The 18,432-nt window shown below is 72.3% G+C and overlaps 1 protein-coding gene across 2 annotated transcripts in view; it reads right to left on the bottom strand.

Annotated features, from left to right (window-relative positions):
• KCNH2 (potassium voltage-gated channel subfamily H member 2) overlaps nt 1–17,901 on the bottom strand; it is a 30,773-nt gene extending 12,872 nt beyond the window's left edge. For both annotated transcript variants that reach the window (XM_087732771.1, XM_087732763.1), the window contains exons 1-5: nt 17,789–17,901; nt 16,930–17,160; nt 10,598–10,762; nt 9,931–10,371; nt 8,955–9,169 (exon numbers count right to left, since the gene is read on the bottom strand). In XM_087732771.1, the coding sequence (XP_087588897.1) occupies nt 8,955–9,169; nt 9,931–10,371; nt 10,598–10,762; nt 16,930–17,160; nt 17,789–17,864 (1,128 nt within the window). In that variant the 5' untranslated portion in view covers nt 17,865–17,901. The remainder of the gene's footprint in view (nt 1–8,954; nt 9,170–9,930; nt 10,372–10,597; nt 10,763–16,929; nt 17,161–17,788) is intronic.
• Nucleotides 17,902–18,432: the final 531 nt, after the last annotated feature.

The raw sequence follows: 18,432 nt of genomic DNA on the forward strand, positions 1-18,432 counted from the left end.
CGCGGGGCGGCATGCCCGCCCCAACACCCGAACCCCACCTGCTGACGCAGACACTGAGCGGCCCCGGTGCTGAGCCACGCCGCCCCACGCCCCAGCCACCGCAGCCACCCCGCCGTGCCGCAGGCCACCGTCGATGGGACAGCCACGGGGACCACGCTCTGGGGAGACAGTGGCCACCGCGACCGCCACGGCCACCCCAGCCGCGGCACCTCGCCAAGCAGCCGTGCGACAACACCCCTCGCCACGGCCACAACTGCGCAACAGCCGCCGCGGCGCAGCCGGACGCGGCTCCCAGCCCGGCTGTGGCACCGGGTGGGCAGCGGAGTGCCCGCGGGTGGGCCGTGCCCCCCGCCGCCCCGGCCCACGGCACCCACGGCGCTTGGCTGGAGCCCAGCCGACGCGGCGGCTCCCGCGGCTCCCGGCTCCCTGGCCCCAGCGGCCACGGCCCCCCGGGCTGCTCAGCCCCCGCAGCCCCCGGAGCGGGGCCGCCCCCTGCCCCGACCCCCGCTGCCCCCCCCCCGGCTGCGTCGCCCCGGGGGGCTCCGGCCCGGCGTGGGAACGGCCCCGGGACCCCGCGCCCACTCGCGGCGGGACGAGCCGCGACCCTGCGCTGGGCTGGGGCCGGGCCCGGGGGCTCCGGGGGGCTCCGGGGGGGCTCCGGGGGTCGGGGGGTTCCGGGGCGGCGCAGCCCGGGGCAGCCGGTGCCGTCGGGGCGGGGGGCGGCTCGGGGCGGGCACGGCGGGAAGGACACCCCCCCCCCGCGCCCCGGGACTCCCCGGACCCCCCTCGCCCCTCCCCCAGTCCCCCCGGTCCCCCCAGTCCCCCCAGTCCCCCCGGCCCCGCCGTACCTCCTGGGCCACCAGGCTGGAGATGCGGACGGCGCGGCGGACCCGGCCGCTCTTGCGGTCCCCGTCGGGGCGATCGCCGCTGTCGCGCCGCACCGGGGCCATGATCGCGACTAACGGGGGGAGCCCCGCCACCGCCCCCCGGCCCCCCGCATCCCGGCCCGGCCCGGCCCCGAGGCGGCGGCAGATGGAGCGGGCGGGCGCCCCCCCCGCCCCCCCGCCGCCGCCCGCCCCCGCCGGTGCCGCTGCCGCCCGGCGGCCCCCCCCCGCCCGGCCCCGGCCGCCGCCACTCCCCGCGGGGCCGTCACGCCGCGGGGAGGGACCGGGAACCCCCCCGCGGGGAAACTGAGGCAGGGCGCGGGGGCGGGCAGGGATGCGCCCCCCGGGGTCCCCCGCAGCCCCCGGCCCGCTGCCCGCCCCGCGCCCGGCAGCTGCCGCCTGCAGAGCCCCGGCCCCCCAGGGACCCCCGAGGGACCCCCGAGGGACCCCCGAGCCCCCGGGGGCCGCCACCGCGCCCGGGGGTCGCAGGGCCCTGCCCGCTGCGGGCCGGGGCCGGGGCTGAGTTGGCCACGGGGGCTCCTCGGTTGCCGCAGGCAGCCCCGGGCTGATTCACGGCACCGCCAGCTCCCGGTGTCCCTGGCTGCAGCCCAGCGCTGGCAGCGAGACCCCGCTGCGCTGCCCAGCACCGCTGCCTGCGGTCGTCCCCGGGGTGCGGCGTCCTCACCCAACGGGTGCCAGGGCTTGGCGGGACCGGCTCCGTCACCCCCACCCTTGCTCCCACCCACCACCGGCAGCCGCAGCTCCCGGCGGTCCCCCCGTCCCGGCCAGCAGCACATCAGACAGGCCCGGCTCAGCCCCCCGGCCCCCACTGCACCCCCGGCCACGCCACGCCGGAGACCAGCTCCTGTCCAGGTCAGCCACGGCCAGCGCGGTGCCGGCAGTGCCCAGCCCCCTGCGGGCAGGGGTCCCTGCCGGAGCAGGCCGGGGGTCCCCAGAGCCACCGCGAGCTGCCGGGATGCCACAGCATCCATCGCTGGCACCTCTGCTCCTCCCCGCGCGGCAGCAGGGCCTCGCGCTTCCCCAGCCGTGTCGCCCGGCACCTTGCTTTTCACGCCTGTATTTTTGTGCCCTCGTGCCCTTGGCACGGCCGCGGTCCCCCGCGGTCCCCCACGGTCGGGGACTCTCCCCTGGGGTCGCGGCGCCACCCGAGGTGACGCCTCCAGGCCGAGAGCCCTCGCCCCGGCGGGCGAGCGACTGCGCGTCTGGGGTCGCCACTCCGAACCTCAAGAGCCCTTGAGTCGGCTGCGCCGTGTTAATTCCCGTCGGCGTCCTGAACCTGCGCTTCGCTAACGTGCCTCGGAGTGCCGACCGCTTTGGATGAGAATAAATATTATTTTGCGTCCCATCACCTGCCTAATCTCACTTTGTGCGCCTCCGCCACATCAAATTGGCGTAGTCGGCATGATGTCGTAGAGGAATTATTACGGAGAGACGGCGGTGCCCCTTCTCCCCCAGGCACACACGGGCGAAGGAGAGGTGGTCCGACCCGGCGGCGGGCGTAGCCGGGACGGCACACCGCCGCGGAGACGGGAAGGGTGGCGAGAGTAAAGGAACCACGTGTGCCATCCGAGGCGCTGGCTGAATCCAAGCTCAAGACCGTCACGATGCGTGGAAGGCGAGCCAAGGATAATTGGAAGAAACAGTTAGAAACTGATTGCTTGAAAGGAGAACTGAAACGCGACTTGCTTCGAAAGAACAGGGAATGGGACTGGACTCCGCGACACGCAGAAGCCCTTAATAGCCCGAAGGATGAACTCGAGGTCTGCCAGAGGCGAGGCCCGCTGCGCCCACGAGATGCGTAGGAGTGGATATGCCACCCCTGGGATTTGCCACCCGCGCCTCGTACTGTGGCGTGTTCCCAAAGGGACCGGCGAGGCCTCCGTTGTTCTCCTCCACCTTGGTCAAGGAGATGGAACAACGGGAAAAAGGGGTCCTTTCCCTCGCTAGGGCGGTTAAAGAGGCCGCGAAGCCGTGCGCCCTACAAGATGCCATAGCACGGGGCCCTTTTCCCCTCCTAAACTCCATCCTTGACGGATCGCCCCCTCCCGAGGGAGCAGCCCAAAAGGCCACGGTTCGGCAACGGTGCGCACACCGAGAAGGGGTCGGCCAATCGCTTCCATGGGAAGACGGTCCGACCAAGACCTCCCAGTGGCAATAACCCGTAAATCCAGACCCAACCTGGTCAGGTCAACCCTGTAAGCCCTCTCCAATTAAGGAAGCGCCCAAGTTCGTGGCGAACTCAGACCTGCAGGGAGTTTGGTTCCCCGACGGGGATCCGAGTGGCAATAGAAGGCAGCGGCGTTAGAAATTGGCACGGGGAAGACGGTCAAAGAGGGTGAAGGCAGCGCTCAAGCGGGAGAATCGCGAGCTCTCCTACTGGCCGCAGAAAACGGCGCTCCCGTCATTTACGCCGAGTCCTACGCGACCTCCGAGGGCGCTACGGCATGGGTACGTCCACGGGGATCTGGTGAATGGGAAGGGGGCCACGGGAAGGTGTGGAGAGCACAGCGCTGGCAATTCTCCTGGCGAGGGGGAGATCCCGACCCTTGGAGGCGGGATGGGCAAAGGGCCATGCGCGGGACGGAGCCCCTGCTGCAGAGGGGAACCGCCAGGCAGACGTCCCGCTCGGATCGGGGCGGTTGCCAGTGACAAGGACGATTGGGATCGACCAGCTGAGCGGCTGCAGGTCTCTGTTCCGAATGCCGATCTCGGGGCTGACCAGCGGCTACGAAAACCCGCGAGGCAATCCTCACCGCTTGCCCACGATGCCGAATAAGCCCGAATAAGCCCACGATGCCCGAATCGAGCTCCGGCCCAGCACATGAGGCAAGGCTCTTTGGAGCACCTGGCAGTGACTGCTGGGCCCGTGAGGCCATCCCATGGGAAGAGATGTATTTCAGTAGGAGCAGAGGTGGCATCGGGACTGTCGATGGCTACAGCTGTCGGCACTGCCACTGGAGAGCGGACGGTCCAAGCGCTGCGGGAGTGGTTTGGTGTTTTACCCATTCCCAAACACATCCGCAGCGATAACGGGTGGCATTTTACGGCCACAGAGGCGCAGGACCGGGCACGAGGGGAAGGCATCAAGCGGGCGTTCCACGCACCCTCTATCCGCCGGCCAGCGGCGCAGCTGAACGAACCAACCGTTTGCTTCGGAGACGTGCCGACGTCTCACGCCTCAACGGGGACGTACGGTTGCCCCAAGCGGTCTTCATCCTTAATCATTGCTGGGGAAGTTACGGGAGCCCAAAAACTCGAGCGTTTTGTTCGACGGGGTCACTGACGGGCGATGCCCCCGTACCTGACGATCAAAAGGCCGAGTTCCCGCTGAGGACGTATGTGGGACAACCCGTCACGGCAAAATTGCCCTCCATCGGTGTGGCGCCGATGGCATTGGCAAAACCCAGAGGCTTATGTGCACGGGAAGCCCGGGATGGGAGCGGGCAGACCCACCATATCAGTGCTCGATGGATAATTCCCGACTTTCTCCCGGCTATACTCCATCACCGAGGTTCACAGTCTTTCCGTTCTCTCCCAGGAAATGGCGGGGCGGGCAGCCACCGTCCTCCGGATGAGCGGAGCGACGCCGGGCCTCACAGCAGATCCAGGCCTGAACGACAACGTCGTGGCGCAAACGAGAGCAGGATTCGCCCGAGTGATGAACTTAACCTGGGAAACGGTTTGCCCACCCAAGACCCTTTGCCAACTCTTGCGCAAGACCTTACATTTCACTAGTTTTAGAGCTACCTCGGGAAAATGATACCAATTGCACTCTCAGGCTGCCGTGGTTTGGGGTTTAAGGTCACATCCCTCCGGAGTACAAACTGTACTTACGCCAACGGTGGGAAAGCCCAGACGGCACCCGGCTCCACGGGGCTGCCACGGGTGAAGCCCAGTAGAGCGATGACCTCTCTACGACACACGGAACCATTGAACGCTTCGTGGTGATCACCCAGCCCGAGAGGGACCGCAGTGATTGCCCCAAGGCGTGCCACCAGCAGACCAGCACCGGGTGTTTAGGGAACGCTTACGGCCCTGGCTGGGACGGAAGCACAGCGAGGACACCCCACCAGGACGGTCCCCGTTATGGGATTGTCAAGCAGAAACTGGATGTACAGACATAGATAAAATGTCCTTATTACAGCTACGGCCTCCGACCCAGCGGCTTTAATCCAAGGTTGCCTGGGCAGTAACACCAGTCCCTCGAGACCTGCTGTGTTAGAGGGTCCGGGAGGTGACACGGAGGGGCTCGACGTTAGGGGGACGGCGAAGGACGCACCCCAATGGGTTGTAAAAAGGGATCATGCAAAACTCGTGCTGTCACCGCACTCCTGACTCAGCGTGGGCATGTTCTGACGCCGCCGGCGTTCCCCACGACACCGACACCGTGCTGCTCTGCCATTAGCCTGCGCTCTTGCTGTGCCTGCTCTGTCCCGTCTATCGAGGAGGACCCATGCCGCGTAAACGGCGGGACCGTTCTCCGAGATGCGTGCGAGGTGGATGGAAAGATGGGATAAAAGCACTCGGATGGCGGACGGAATCGCTCTTTGGGTCAGGAACCGCCCCGGTGCGAAGCCGGCAGGCCGTGCTAGAACCAGGCCTACACGCGCCAGCCTTGGCCAACGCTACGGCTGACAGCCTGGGGCTCCCGAACCAACAGCTGCCACACGCTGGTAAAACGACTGTCCAAAACCAGGCTGTTTTGGGCTCGATGTTACTAAAGGAGAAGGGTGGCGGTGGTGTCCTGAACTGGGCAAGGGAGGAGCGCTGTGTCCACATCCCGACCGTGTCAGTGCCGCATCAGGATCAGATCGAGAAGACGAAGAACGTGGCGAGAGGCTGGGAGGTGAGCGTTGCGGCGCTGGGGACCAACTGGTCGGGGAAGGTTTTCGATATGTTTGGGTTTTCCCTGTCAGGGTGGCTAACCTACGGTCTTTAGTAACGACTGTAGCCGTGACTGTCGCAGTCGGGAGTATGATAAGCTGTATTAAGCGCGCAGTAGCGAGGTCTGTGCCAGCAGTGGGGCTTGCCCCCCTAAACCCGGCCGTGTGCTGAATGCCCCGATCCGCCTTACGACGACTGAGGAACGATGGCCGCGACGGGCTTTAAGCTCACCCAGACTGCGCTGCCTTTGACCTTCGGGGGCGAGAGGCGACTGCCACCACGGCAAGGACACCAGTCGCATCGTGACTGCGGTCACGGGCCGCCCGACCGTTGAAACAGAGCGGCTGCCGCTTCTTTTCATGACCTTACTTTTCACACCTGTATTTTTGTGCCCTCGCGCCTCGGCACGGCCGCGGTCCCCCGCGGTCGGGGACTCTCCCCTGGGGTCTCTCCCGGCGGGCGAGCGACTGCGCGTCTGGGGTCGCCACCCCGAACCTCAAGAGCCCTTGAGTCGGCTGGGCCGTGTTAATTCCCGTTGGCGTCCTGAACCTGCGCTTCGCTAACGTGCCTCGGAGTGCCGACCGCTTTGGATGAGAATAAATATTATTTTGCGTCCCATCACCTGCCTAATCTCACTTTGTGTGCCTCCGCGACAGGCGCAGCGTGGTCGGCTGGGGCCGGCCCGAGAGCGCGGTGACCTTGACGGCGCTGCAGGAGCGGGCGGCGCACGGGCTCCTTTGGCTGCCATCACTGCGGATGATTCACGGTGCCACTGCCTGGAAGCCCCAGCCCCCCCAGTGCCGCCGGCCCGGTGGCTCACCGCGCCTGAGCCCGGGCTGCCCCACAACCCACTCGCGGGGTCTTGAGCGTGGCGGCCATCCCCACGCCACCCGACGGCCGCTCACGCCCGCCCGCTCTCCGTGCCGCGCCAGCACACGGTCCACCACGCCGGCACCAAGCGTCCCCCGGCTCTGCCCCGGCGCAGCCACGCACCGGGCAGCGGGTGCCTCAGCAGGGACCCCCATCCTGTTCCAGGGAGGCGATGGGTGCTCCCACCCCAGGGAGCCCAGCGTGGCCAGGGCACAGCCGAGCCCCCCGCCCCGGCACCACGGGGCAGGGCCAGCCCTGCAACGGCAGCCACGTCCCCCCATCTGCCGGTCACCCTGCGGCGATGGCAGTTATGGGCAGGAGGCAATGACCAAGGCTTGGTGCAGGCAGCTGCCTGCCCGCACAGCAGCAGCCGCAACAGCATCGGAATTAATTACCCAGCAAAGGCAATCAGGATGCTTTGCTCGTTAGCGCGCTGGAGAGGAATGGGGAAGGGCGGCCGGCGTGTTGCAAGGGGTGGGGAGAGGGTCTGGGGGGGCCCGGCCCTGTGCTCGCGGGGCCGGGGTCCCCCACCCCGCGAGGGTCCCACGGCCGCTCCGGCACCCGGCGAGGGGAGCGGGGCTGGGTGCCCACCCCAGCGCTCCCGGGAGAGGAGCCCTGGCAGCAGGGCCGGGAGGTCCCCGTGGGAGCGGGGGATCCCAACTGGGGACCCCCCCACGTGTGGGCACAGACGTGGGGCAGGGGCCGGGGGGGCCAGGGCTGCTCGGGGACCGGGAGCGCAGGCAAATGCACTTGGGCAGCTCCAGCCCCCGCCAGCTGCCGGGGTCCCCAGCGAGAGGTGACAGCATGGGGCTGTCCCAGGGGGCTTGGGGACAAGGCAGAGGGGACGGGGAGAGGGGTCCCTCCTCTGCCTTGTCCCCAAGCCCCCGGAGCAGCCCTCCCGGCGGGGACGGATGGGACTCCCAGGAGCCCACCGGCCCCCGACAGCTTTCAGTTCATTAGCGGGAGCCGGAATCAGGGTGTAATTAAGCAGCAACCGCCGCCTGCTCCCCGTAGCCAGATGGCAGTTACACAACGTGCCAAGGATTAGCCGCCACCGCCAGCCCCCCGGCACCCTGGGCACGCTGCGGCGAGCCACGGCGAGCCGGCGGCATGGGACAGCCTCTCACGACGCCGGGGCTTGCGCCCACGCTGGGACGGAGCCAGGGCCGAGGGGTGCCCCAGTCTGGGGGGTGCCTGCCCCGTGCTTCCCACTGGGAACACCCCGGGGACCCTACGTGCCACGCGGGGTCCATCCCAGCCACGGGCCACCGGGCCACGGCACCCATCCCCACACCCCGGCACAGGGAGCACCGCAGCTGGGACCACCCAGCCGATCCCCCCCGAGGGGAGGGACGGGGACCCTCCCCATCCCAGAGGGTGGGGGACAATGGCCACCCGGCACGGCCAGCGACAGCCCGCGCCTCACACCCGCCCCGGCGTGCCCTGCTCGAGCCGGCCCCTGCAGCCCCCAGCCGTGCCCCCAGCTCCCTCCTGCAGCCCACAGCACCTCACAGCACCTCCCTGCGAGCTCCAGCACCATCCTGCGAGCTCCAAGCACCATCCTGTGATCTCCAAGCACCTCCCTGCGAGCTCCAGCATCACCTGCGAGCTCCAAGCACCATTCTGTGAGCTCCAAGCACCTCCCTGCGAGCTCCAGCATTGCCCTGCGGGCTCCAAGCACCATCCTGCGAGCTCCAAGCACCTCCCTGTGAGCTCTGGCATCATCGTGCAAGCTCCAGCATCCTGCATGCTCCAGCATCGCCCTGCACGCTCCAGCACCTCCCTGCACACTCCAGCATCATCCTGTGAGCTCCAGCACCTCCCTGCATGCTCCAGCACCACACTGCATGCTCCAGAATCACCCTGCGAGCTCCAAGCATCATCCTGCGAGCTCCAGCATCCTGCATGCTCCAGCATCGCCCTGCAAGCTCCAGCACCTCCCTGCGAGCTCTGGCATCATCCTGTGAGCTCCAGCATCATCCCATGAGCTCCAGCACCTCCTTGCACGCTCCAGCATCGCCCTGAGAGCTCCAAGCATCGCCCTGCGAGCTCCGGCACCTCCCTGTGAGCTCCAGCGTCCTGCATGCTCCAGCATCACCCTGTGAGCTCCAGCACCGCCCTGCACATTCCAGCATCATCCTGCACGCTCCAGCACCGCCCTGCAAGCTCTGGCAGCCGTGTGCTGTGCAGAGCATCCTCTGGGCTCTGGCCGTGCCCCAAGCACCGCCCGGCCACCTCCGGCACTGCCCGGCCACCTCCGCCGGCCAGCGGCATGGCGGGCGCCCGCGGGCTCACCTGGGTGACCTTCTCGGTGACATTGTGGGTGCGGTCCTTCAGCTTGGTGGGGGCGATGATCTCCTTCTCGCCGGGCGGCGCGGCCAGGAAGGCATCCGCCTTGAAGTCCACGAAGTTGAGGGTGATCTGGGGGATCTTGCTGATGGCCCGGTAGCGCATCAGGTCCGAGTCGGAGGTGGAGTTCAGCAGGGCGCTCCGGACGTTGTTCATGGCCCCTGGGCAGGGGGACCGTCACCATGGGGGGCCCCCGGCCCCGCTGTCCCCCAAGGTGGGGGTCCCACGGCAGGCGAGGGGAGCGGGGAGCCCCGGGGCGGGGGGGCCCCCAGCCGGGTGCTGCAGGACCGCCACCCCACAGCTTGCCATCGTTTACCGTTAATGTAATTATTTTCCCCTTCCCTACTGCACTTGGCAGGGTCGGGGTCACCGAGGCGATTGCTGCCTGCTCCGGGGCTGCCAAGGGGCTGGGGGCTGCGGTGGGGGGGCTGGGGGCTGCGGGATGGGCTGGGGGGTGTGAGCCCCCCACATGGGATGGGCTGGGGGGGTGAACCCCCAGGCCCACGCGGTGCGGCCGGGCAGGGGGTGCGCACCAGGGCAGGCGTGGGCTCCCCGCCAGGCATGGGGGGCTCGGTGACACGCGGGGGGCTCAGGGCTCCCCAGCCCCCCCCACGCCGGGCGAGGGGGGGCCCCACCAGGCACCGGGGCCGCTGGCAGCGCAGAGCATTACAGCGATGAGGAGCCTGACAGTGATGGGTGCCACCGCGGCCCCGTGCCGGCGCCGCTGCCGAGCGGCAGGCAGCTCCCTCCGGCTGCGGCTGACAGCTCCCCGGCGACCTGCGCGCCAGGAGACGGCCCCGGCCCTAGCGAGCTGCCAGCACTAATGACTTCACCCTGCGGCCGCACGCTGCGCCGGGGGCGAGAAGCTGCGGGTGCCGGCACTGGTGCGTGCAAAACCCGCGGTGCGCCGGCAGCGCCATACCGGTGCTGGAGCCACGGTGCATGCTGGCGCTGGTGCTGGCGTGGCGGTTGTGGCAGCGCTTGTCACCCTCGCCCTTCATGGTCTCGATGTCGTCGACGGAGGAGGCGCGGCGCACGCTGTGGACGCTCTCACGGGAGCGGCTCCGCGCCAGGCTGCAGTTGGAGAAGGCGGCGTGCAGGGCCAGGCGGTCGGCGCGCGGCGAGGAGTGGGTGACGGGCGGCTCGGGGGGCCCGTCCCCCATCAGCGCCGCCTCGTCCTCGGGCTGGGCCCCCCCCGCGCAGCTGGGCTCCAGCGAGGACGTGGCCTCCTCGGGGCCGGACTCGCTGCTCTGCTTGGAGAAGTCCACGACGACGGCGTCGGGCGGCTCCTGTGGCAGCGACTGCTTGCTGCCCGCCAGGGCCAGCAGCGCCGGCAGCTTCAGCCTGAAGGACTTGCTGCGCCCTGGATGGAGGAGGGGGCAGAGCTGGGGTCGGGGGCTGCTCACCAAACCCATCCCGTGGGCGCTGCCCGCCGGCAGCTGCGACACCCACTGCCCTCACCGCGGCATTTTCGGCAGGGCCCGGCACCCAGGGTCTGCAGGAGCAGGGGTCCTGGCAGCCCCAGTGCTGCGCCCAGCGCGGTGGTGCCGACGCAGGACCCCCCAGCTGTGCCCCGGCGCCGGCCCTACCTGTGGGGAACCAGTTGGCGGGGGTGACCCAGTGGTTGGTGTCCTTGTCAGGCGAGCCCGGGCGCTCCTTCTCCATCACCACCTCGAAGTTCAGGATGAACATGATGACGGCCCCATCCTCGTTCTTCACCGGCACCACGTCCACCAGGCACAGGAAGCAGCTGCCTGCGGAGGGGGCGCTCAGCACCACGGTGGCACGGGCCCCCGGCCCTGCTGGGCACCCCCTCCTGCCCCCCATCCCCGCTGGGCACCCCCACCTGCCCCCCTCCCCTGCTGGGCACCCCCTCCTGCCCCCATCTGTGCTGGGCACCCCCACCTGCCCCCGTCCCTGCTGGGCACCCCCTCCTGCCCCCCATCCCCGCTGGGCACCCCCTGCTGCCCCCCGCCTGGGGGGGTCAGGAATTTGCTGACTCAGCAGGGTGCCAGCCCCACTGCAGCTGCATCACGGGGGGAACTGAGGCACGAGAGGGGCCCCGCTTCCCTAGCGTCCCCCAAAGCACCCCAGGGAGCGGGGGGGCCGCGGGGGGGGCAGCGCTGGGGGCAGTCGGGGTGCCGGGCCGGCCTTAAGCCGCTCAGGACTCGTTAACAGCTGCAGTGTTAATCCCGCTGCCGCAGCTGGGAGCTGGGGGGGCCGGGGCAGCCCAGGGCAACCTCTCCTGCGCGGGGATGGGGCAGCATCCTGCTCCCACCAGCACCCCGCCGTGGGGCTGGCTGGAGCAGCGCCCCGCGGGGGTCCCCATCCACGCCGGGAGCTGCTGGGGGGTCTGCGCAGCCCCCCGCCATGCGGCATCCCCGGCACCCGCAACGGCGCAGCGGGACGCGGGACGGGGAGGACAAGCGTGTGATTCTGGGGCGCTGGGTGGTCCCCACTCCGCTCCCCCAAGCCGCGGCCCCCGTTGCTCCCCCGCACGGCATCCCCCCTGCTGGCAGCGGGCCCGGCATTCTGCGCCGGGGAGCTTGGCACGGCGGCCGCCAGCTGGCACCGGCACCGGCACCGGCCCCAGCCCCGCATGGGGAATCCCTGCCCGCACGTGGGGCTGCGGGCAGGGGGCCAGCAGCGCAGGAGGCGTGCGGCACGACACAGCGCGGCATGGCACGGCGCGGCACGGAACAGTACGGCGCAGCACGGCACGGAACAGGCCATGGTGGGGTCCCCAGCCCGGCTGCCCACCGTGGGGGGATTAGTGGCACCAACACATGGCCACCCTGCGCCACCGGCAGCTTTGCTTCATCCTCGCCCACCCGGCACCCGGCTCCCACAGGAAATCCTAATCCCCCTGATCCCCCCGGGCTGCCGGGACACGCGCCAGCGCCAGCCCCCGGCCCTCCCGCCCGCCGCTGCCCCATCCCGCTGCCCACCGGGGTCCAGCCCTGGGGCAGGGGCTGCAGCGGGACCCCCGTGCCGGGCTGACGCGGACCTCACCTTGCTGCCGGCGGGGCCTCTGGGCAGGGGTCAGGGTCCCAGGGCCCCCGCCACACACGCCCCGGGGGCTGCAGGCACGCGGACCCCCGCCCCACACGGGCCGGGGGGTGCAGGGGGACCCCAGGCCCGGCCGTGGCCTCGGCCGCCCCGGGTGACGGAGGGGACCCCCCAGCCGCGCGGCCCCCCCAGCCGCCCCCCCGGCCCCGCCGCCGAGCTCAGGGGCTGCGGCCCTTGGCACCGCCACCGCTGCGCCGGCTTTATGCCTAAATATGGCTGTGGGCAGCAGCTGCCGGCGCCGTGGGACGGCCACGCCACGCCACGCCACGCCACGCACCCCGGGGGCCCGGTCCAGCCCCCGCGGCCACCGGCCAGCCCCGGCCACCCCGCGCCACCACCGGGCTGTCACCTGTGGGGCCGGCAATGGGGCGTGGGGCTGGGGGGAGCTGTGGGGGCAGGACCGTTTTGGGGTGCAGCGGGGGTGGGGGACGCCCTGGTGGGGTGCAGGGCTCGGGGCACCCAAACACTGGGACTCCCCGCACCCACAGTGCATTACCGGCCTGGGGGAGAGGCGGGGGCTACGCTGAGCCCCCTGCTCCCCCAGCGTCCCCCAGCATCCCCCAGTCCCCACCAGCGTCCCCCAGTCCCCACCAGCGTCCCCCAGCGTCCCCCAGTCCTGCCCCCAGCATCCCCCTGCCTCACACACATCCCCCCCACCGGCTCTGCCACCTCTCCCAGTTTGTCCCCCCCGCACCAGAGGCTGCACGAACTGGGGCAGGCACTGAATGTGCCCCACGGGGAGGGAGGGAGGGGGCTGTGCCCCAAATCCATCCACCCCCCCCACCCTGAATGCACCCACACACCTCCAGCGCTGCGCCCCAAATCCATCGCTGCGCCCCAAATCCATCCACCCCCCTCCCTGTTCCCTGCCGCACACCCCAGCCCAGCAGCCCGCCCCGCACCGCGCACCCACCCCGCACCCCGCCGCGCGCCCTGTGCCGCGCGCTCCCACACCGCGCACCCCGCGCACCACAGGCGGTGCCGCGCACTGCACCCTGCGCCACGCACCCCCGCACCCTGAACCCCCACGCTGCGCACCGCACCCCCACACCACGCGCTCCCCCTGCGGCATGCGCCCCCACCCCTGCGTCCCACGCTGCACGCTCCGTACCGCACCCGGCACCCCACGGCACCGGGCACCCCCTCCCTGCTGCGCCCACCCGGCTGTGCAGCCCCCACTGCGCCGTGGGGACCCCCCGGCTCCGCACCCCGGTGCTGCGACCCAGCCGGGCACGGGCACCCCAGACACGTCACCGCTCCCACGCAAATCCCGCCAGGATCCCCGTCCTGCGCTGCCCCCGGCACGGGGTCCCCATGGGACCCCCCCCGGGACACGCCATGCCGGTGCTGGCATGCTGCCCACCGCCCCCGCAGGGCCAAGACCGCCGGCGTCCAGCCTGGCTCCCGCGCTGCGGCGAGGGCGCAACCTTGGCCGGGCAGCCCCGGCGGGAGCTGACGTGTCCTGATGCTCCTCGCCAGCCCTCACGGCCCGCGGCTGCCAGCGCGGTGCCGGCGTGGTGCCCACGGTGGGGCTTGGCCAGGCCGGGGAAGCCCCGCTGGCCCAGGGGGACCACCTGCACCCAGGTGTGCCAGCTCCTGCCGGGCAGGCAGGGACTGGGGGCCCGATCCGTGTGCTTCGCACCCTCCGCCCAGCTCCCGGCCCGTGCTGACAGCCAGGGACACGCACTGCAGCAGCCGGACCTGGCCCCGGGTAACCCCAAAGGCCATCGGCAGTGTTGGGGGGTCTCTGCCCAGGCACAGCCGGGCTCCGGCCCCCTCCCTGCCGCGGACGCCTTGCAGCACTGCAGTGGCTGCCCTGGTGAGCCCAAGGCCGTCCCTGCAGGGACGCGGCTCCCCCACGGCTGCCGCGACCTTCCGGCGTCCCCAGCAGCGGCGGGGCTGTATAAACAACGTCGCTCAAAACTAATGGCTGCAGCAGCAGCTGGCGACGCGGCGGGGCCCAGCTGGCTCCCGCGGCACAGCACTGCCGCACACGGCACCACTGCAGCCCAGGGCTGTGCCGGGACAGGCCGGCGGGGTGCCACGGCCGGGGCTCGGTGGTGGGGGGCTGCTGGGGTGGAGGAGTGGGGTTCAGCGCCGCAGCACGACCGCGAGGACGCCGACGGCACAAGCGATGGCAGCCGCACCGGGGCCGACAGGGCCCAGCCGCAAGGCCAGAGCCGGCGGCAGCGGGGTCCCTGCCCCGCGGCAGCTGGGGGGCTGGGTGCTGGGGTCCCCCGGCGCGGCGCAGCAGGCGGGACCCCTTGGGACCCGTCCCCTCGGGTGGCGGGCGGCACCGGCGCTGCAGCACGCTGCCAGCACAGAGCTGTGCCCGGTGGGGAGAGGGGACGCCTGCAAGCGGCACCACCGCAGCCCCGGCAGCGCCAGCAGCCAGGACCCACCGCAACAGCCCCCCGGCCGCGGGGCGGATGGGTGGGTATGGGAAAACCCCACATCCCAGGGGTCGGATGCTGCCGGGGGTCCCACTGCCTCCAGTGCTGCTCCTCCCCGCTCCCCTGCCCCACGGGCGAGGGCAGCTGGGTCCCCCCCGAGCCCCGCTCCCGGCCCTTCCGCCCCGGCGAGGGCCCGGCCGTGGCAGGGATGGGTTAAGGAGCAGCTCCCCAGCCACCGCACGCACCCGCTGCCGCTGCCTATAAATATCCCATCGGAAACACCGCACTCCCCAGGGATGCGGCGCGGGCAGCGCTGCCGCAGCACCAGCTGCCCCCGCACGCCCCGGCGTGCCCCCCCCGGCCCGCAGGCAGGGGAAGCCCCCCCCGGCTGGGGACCCCCCCCCATCACCCCCGGACCTCCCATCCTCCCTCCCCACGGGTCCCACAGCAGCGCCCAAGAGCCCAGGCCACAGTGGGGCTGGCAGGGTGCTGGGAGCCCTCATGCTGCTTGCGGGGGGCAACTGGGGGGACTGGGGCATCCTGCTGCAGCACTGCCCTGGGAGCGCAGCCCCCGGCTTAGTGCTGGGGGGGCTGGGGGGGCCACGAGCCAGGGGAAGACAGGACAGAGCCCAGGGTGAGGGGCGCGGGGCGACAGACCCCGTTCCCAGCCTGTCCCCCCGTGGAGGGCTGCAGACGCGGCGCCTCGTCCCAGCCCGGCTGGGGGCCAGAGCACCCCCAGGGGCACGCGCAGCCCCGGCACCCCGGGCTCCCCCCCGGCTCAGCCTGCCTGCGCCGACGCTGCCCAGAGCCGGGCCAGAGACACGGAGCACAGGCAGGCAGCAGGCAGGCAGCAGGCAGGCAGGCGGGAGCCGGCTGCGGACGCTGTCTGGGATCTCAGCAAGCACCAGGCAGGACCAGGAGCCCCGTCCCCGTCTGCTGGCACACAGCAGGCAGCAAGCGATGGGCCGGGTAATTAGCACAGCCCTAACGAGGACTCGGCAAGCGCTGCCAGAGCAGGGCTGCGGGGTGGCCCCTGCTCCCGGGAGGCAGCAGCCACATGCTGCCTGCGCCCTGCCAGCCCCACGTGCCGCACGCGGGTCCGAAGTGCACCGGCACCAGGTGTGGCCGCCTCGCTGCCGTGGCTCCTGGCCCCACAGAGCTGCAGCCGGCCACGGTGGGACGAGGCCAGGGCAGGGACCGGGGTCTCCCCCCGCCCCAGCTCAGCCCCCCGGAGCCCTCAGCAGCCGCCCTGGCCCCAGCTGGGGCCCCCGGCACCCGTCTCCCGGAGGCCCGGCGGCAGCAGGGAGCCGAAGCCGGCGCAGCTCCACGTGGCGGCTGCTGGCAGAGCCGGCGCAGGGCCGGCAGCTGGGAACCAGCTTTGTTTACTCTGCGCGCCGGAACCGGGGCCGGGTGCTGAGAGCCGGAGACAGCTGCCACGAGAGCCGGGACACCTGGCGCAGGCACCGGCGGGGCTGTGGCATGGGGCAGCCCCGGCACCGCCAACGCGGGGCTGCCAGCGCCATCCCCAGCCCGGGCACCGCGGGGCCCGGCACCCACCTGCCAGCAGAGGCACCCGGCACAGGGGCCCCCGGGACCGGCAGCGCTGGAGCAGGGCAGGTGGTGCAGCACGGCCCCGGTGCCCGGCCTGGCCGGTGACCCCCACGCACACCCTCACCGGGACGGCGGCACCATGACGCCCGGTGCAGGCTCAAGCCCCCTGGCCCCGGGGGCTTGCGCCGGGGCTGGTCACACTGCAGCGCCCGCGCCCTGCCCAGCGGTGGGGCAGCCGTGGGGCAGCTGGGCCCACGGGATGGGCCCGGCTGAGCAGCTGCCAGCGGGTCAGGAGCCGGCCTGCGCCAGCAAAGCTGCATGGCAGAGCACGGGCAGGGCAGGATGGCGGCTGCCCCCCGCTGCCCCCTCCCCTGCCCGGCACTCAGACGCTGCCGCCCTGAATCGCGGCCCCCACCGCTCCCCGCGTCCTTCGTCCCCACATCACCCCCCGCTGCCGGCCCCTGCAGCGGGTCGCAGCACGCCGCTCCCACCCCACGGCCCCAGCCCCATGGCACGTGGCTTCCCGGCACCCCAACCAGTGGCCCCCGCCACCGTCACCCTGCTGGCAGCCGTCACGGCAGCTGGGGAGGGCTGCGGATCCCCGGCGGTGCCGGGGCTGGTGGGGCAGGACAGACCCCCACCCCGGGGCCAGACGCGCTGCCCCGGCGCTGCCCCTCGGCATGCAGGCAGGCATGCAGGCACCAGCCGCCGGTGCCAGGCTCCTGCCTGCACCAGCGCAACGCGCCACCCACGACGCGGCCCGGCGCGGCTGATGGATGGGCACGGCACGGCCGCCCGCCTCGGCGGGCCGTTAACTCAAGGGTCTGTCTGCCCGTGACGGACGGCCGCCTTCACCCCCGCGCAAATAACCGTCGATCTCCGCCGGCCGCGGCGGCGCGGGTCCCTACCATCCTTGCGGTAGAAGCAGATCTCCACCTTGCGCTCCTCGGCGCCCAGCAGCGCCTGGGCGATCTGGGCGGCGGCGCCGCGCTGGGTGCGGGGCCCGTGGAGGAAGTCGCAGGTGCTGGGCTTCTGCATCACCTCCGCCCGCGAGTACCCGCACAGCTGGCAGAAGCCGTCGTTGCAGTAGATCACGGCGCAGTTCTCCACCCGGGCGTTGGCGATGATGAACTTGCGGCCTGGGGGAGAGGGGAGGGTCAGCCCCGCGCCCCCCCGGCCCGGCGCCCCGCCATCCGTCCGTCCGTCCATCTGGGCTCCCAGCGACCCAACGTGCCGCCCCGCTCGCTTCCCAGGGGACCCCACCAGGCGCCGGCACCACCGCCATCGCCGCAGGGACCCTGCCGCCCCGGACCAGCCCTCCCCAAGGCGCGACGCACCCGGCGTCGTCCCCCGGCGCGGTGACGCACCATGACCCGGCCCCACGGGTGCCATCGCCCCCGCGCCGCTCCCCCGTCCCTGCCGGGGATGCTCGGGGCCTGACCCCAGAAAGGCGCCGGGGCCTCGCCGGCGCGGGGAAAAACGGCGTCTCCCTGCCAAAACCCGCTGCCTGCGCGAACCCCGCTGCCTGCGCGAACCCCGCTGCCTGCGCTGCCCAGCGCGGCGGGTCAGGAGGCCGCGGGCTGGCCGGGGACCCCGTCCCCCCGCGCCACGGCCGCGGCTCCATCGCCGCCAGCGCTCGACCCCCTCGGGGGGCCGGGGGGGACCCCGCGACACCCCGGTACCCCCGGCCGGCGGGGCCAGGCGAGGCGGGGGCACCGCGCCCCGGGCCCCCCCGCAGCCCCCGCGCCCCCCGCCGTCCCCACTCACTCTGCCCCTCGAACTTGCGGATGATGGTGTCCAGGAAGGTGTTCTGGGGGGCGACGTGCCCCCGCCGCACCGGCATGCTGCCCGGCCCATGGGCAGCGCCGCCGCCGCGCCGCTCCGCCGGGCCCGGGGTCGGGGGGGGGTGGGGTGGGGGGGCCCGCGCCGCGGGGGGTCCCCGCCGCCCTTGAGCCAAGGACGGCGCCGGCGGGGCGGCTCCGGCGGGGGGGGGGGGGGGCCCGGCCCGGCCCCGGGCGCGCAGGGGTTACGGCGGGGCCCTCCCCCGCCCGGTGCGGGGAACCGGTGCGGGACCGGTGCGGTGCGGGTGCCCCCCCTACCCGCTCGGGGCGCGCAGCATCGGCCTTATTTAGGCAAGGAGCGGCTGGGGGGGATGGAGCCCGGCCCCCGCCCCGCCCGGCTCGGCTCGGCTCGGCTCGGCTCGGCTCGGCTCGGCGCTGGGCTCGGCTCGGCTCGGCTCGGCGGGGCCCGGCCCGGCTCGGCTCGGCCCGGCTCGGCGGGGCGCGGGCGGCGGCGGCCGCTGCGTGTTGACAGCCGGGCCCGCGGGGCGGGGCGAGCGCGGCCGCAGCCAATGGGCGGGGGGGGGGCGCCGGGGGGTGCCCCCCGCCACGCCCGGCCCGGGGGCGCCCAGC

Source organism: Nipponia nippon, unplaced genomic scaffold (assembly GCF_047370975.1).
Source record: "Nipponia nippon isolate SJK-2023a ecotype South Korea unplaced genomic scaffold, ASM4737097v1 scaffold_1, whole genome shotgun sequence".
Classification (NCBI taxonomy): Eukaryota; Metazoa; Chordata; class Aves; order Pelecaniformes; family Threskiornithidae; genus Nipponia; species Nipponia nippon.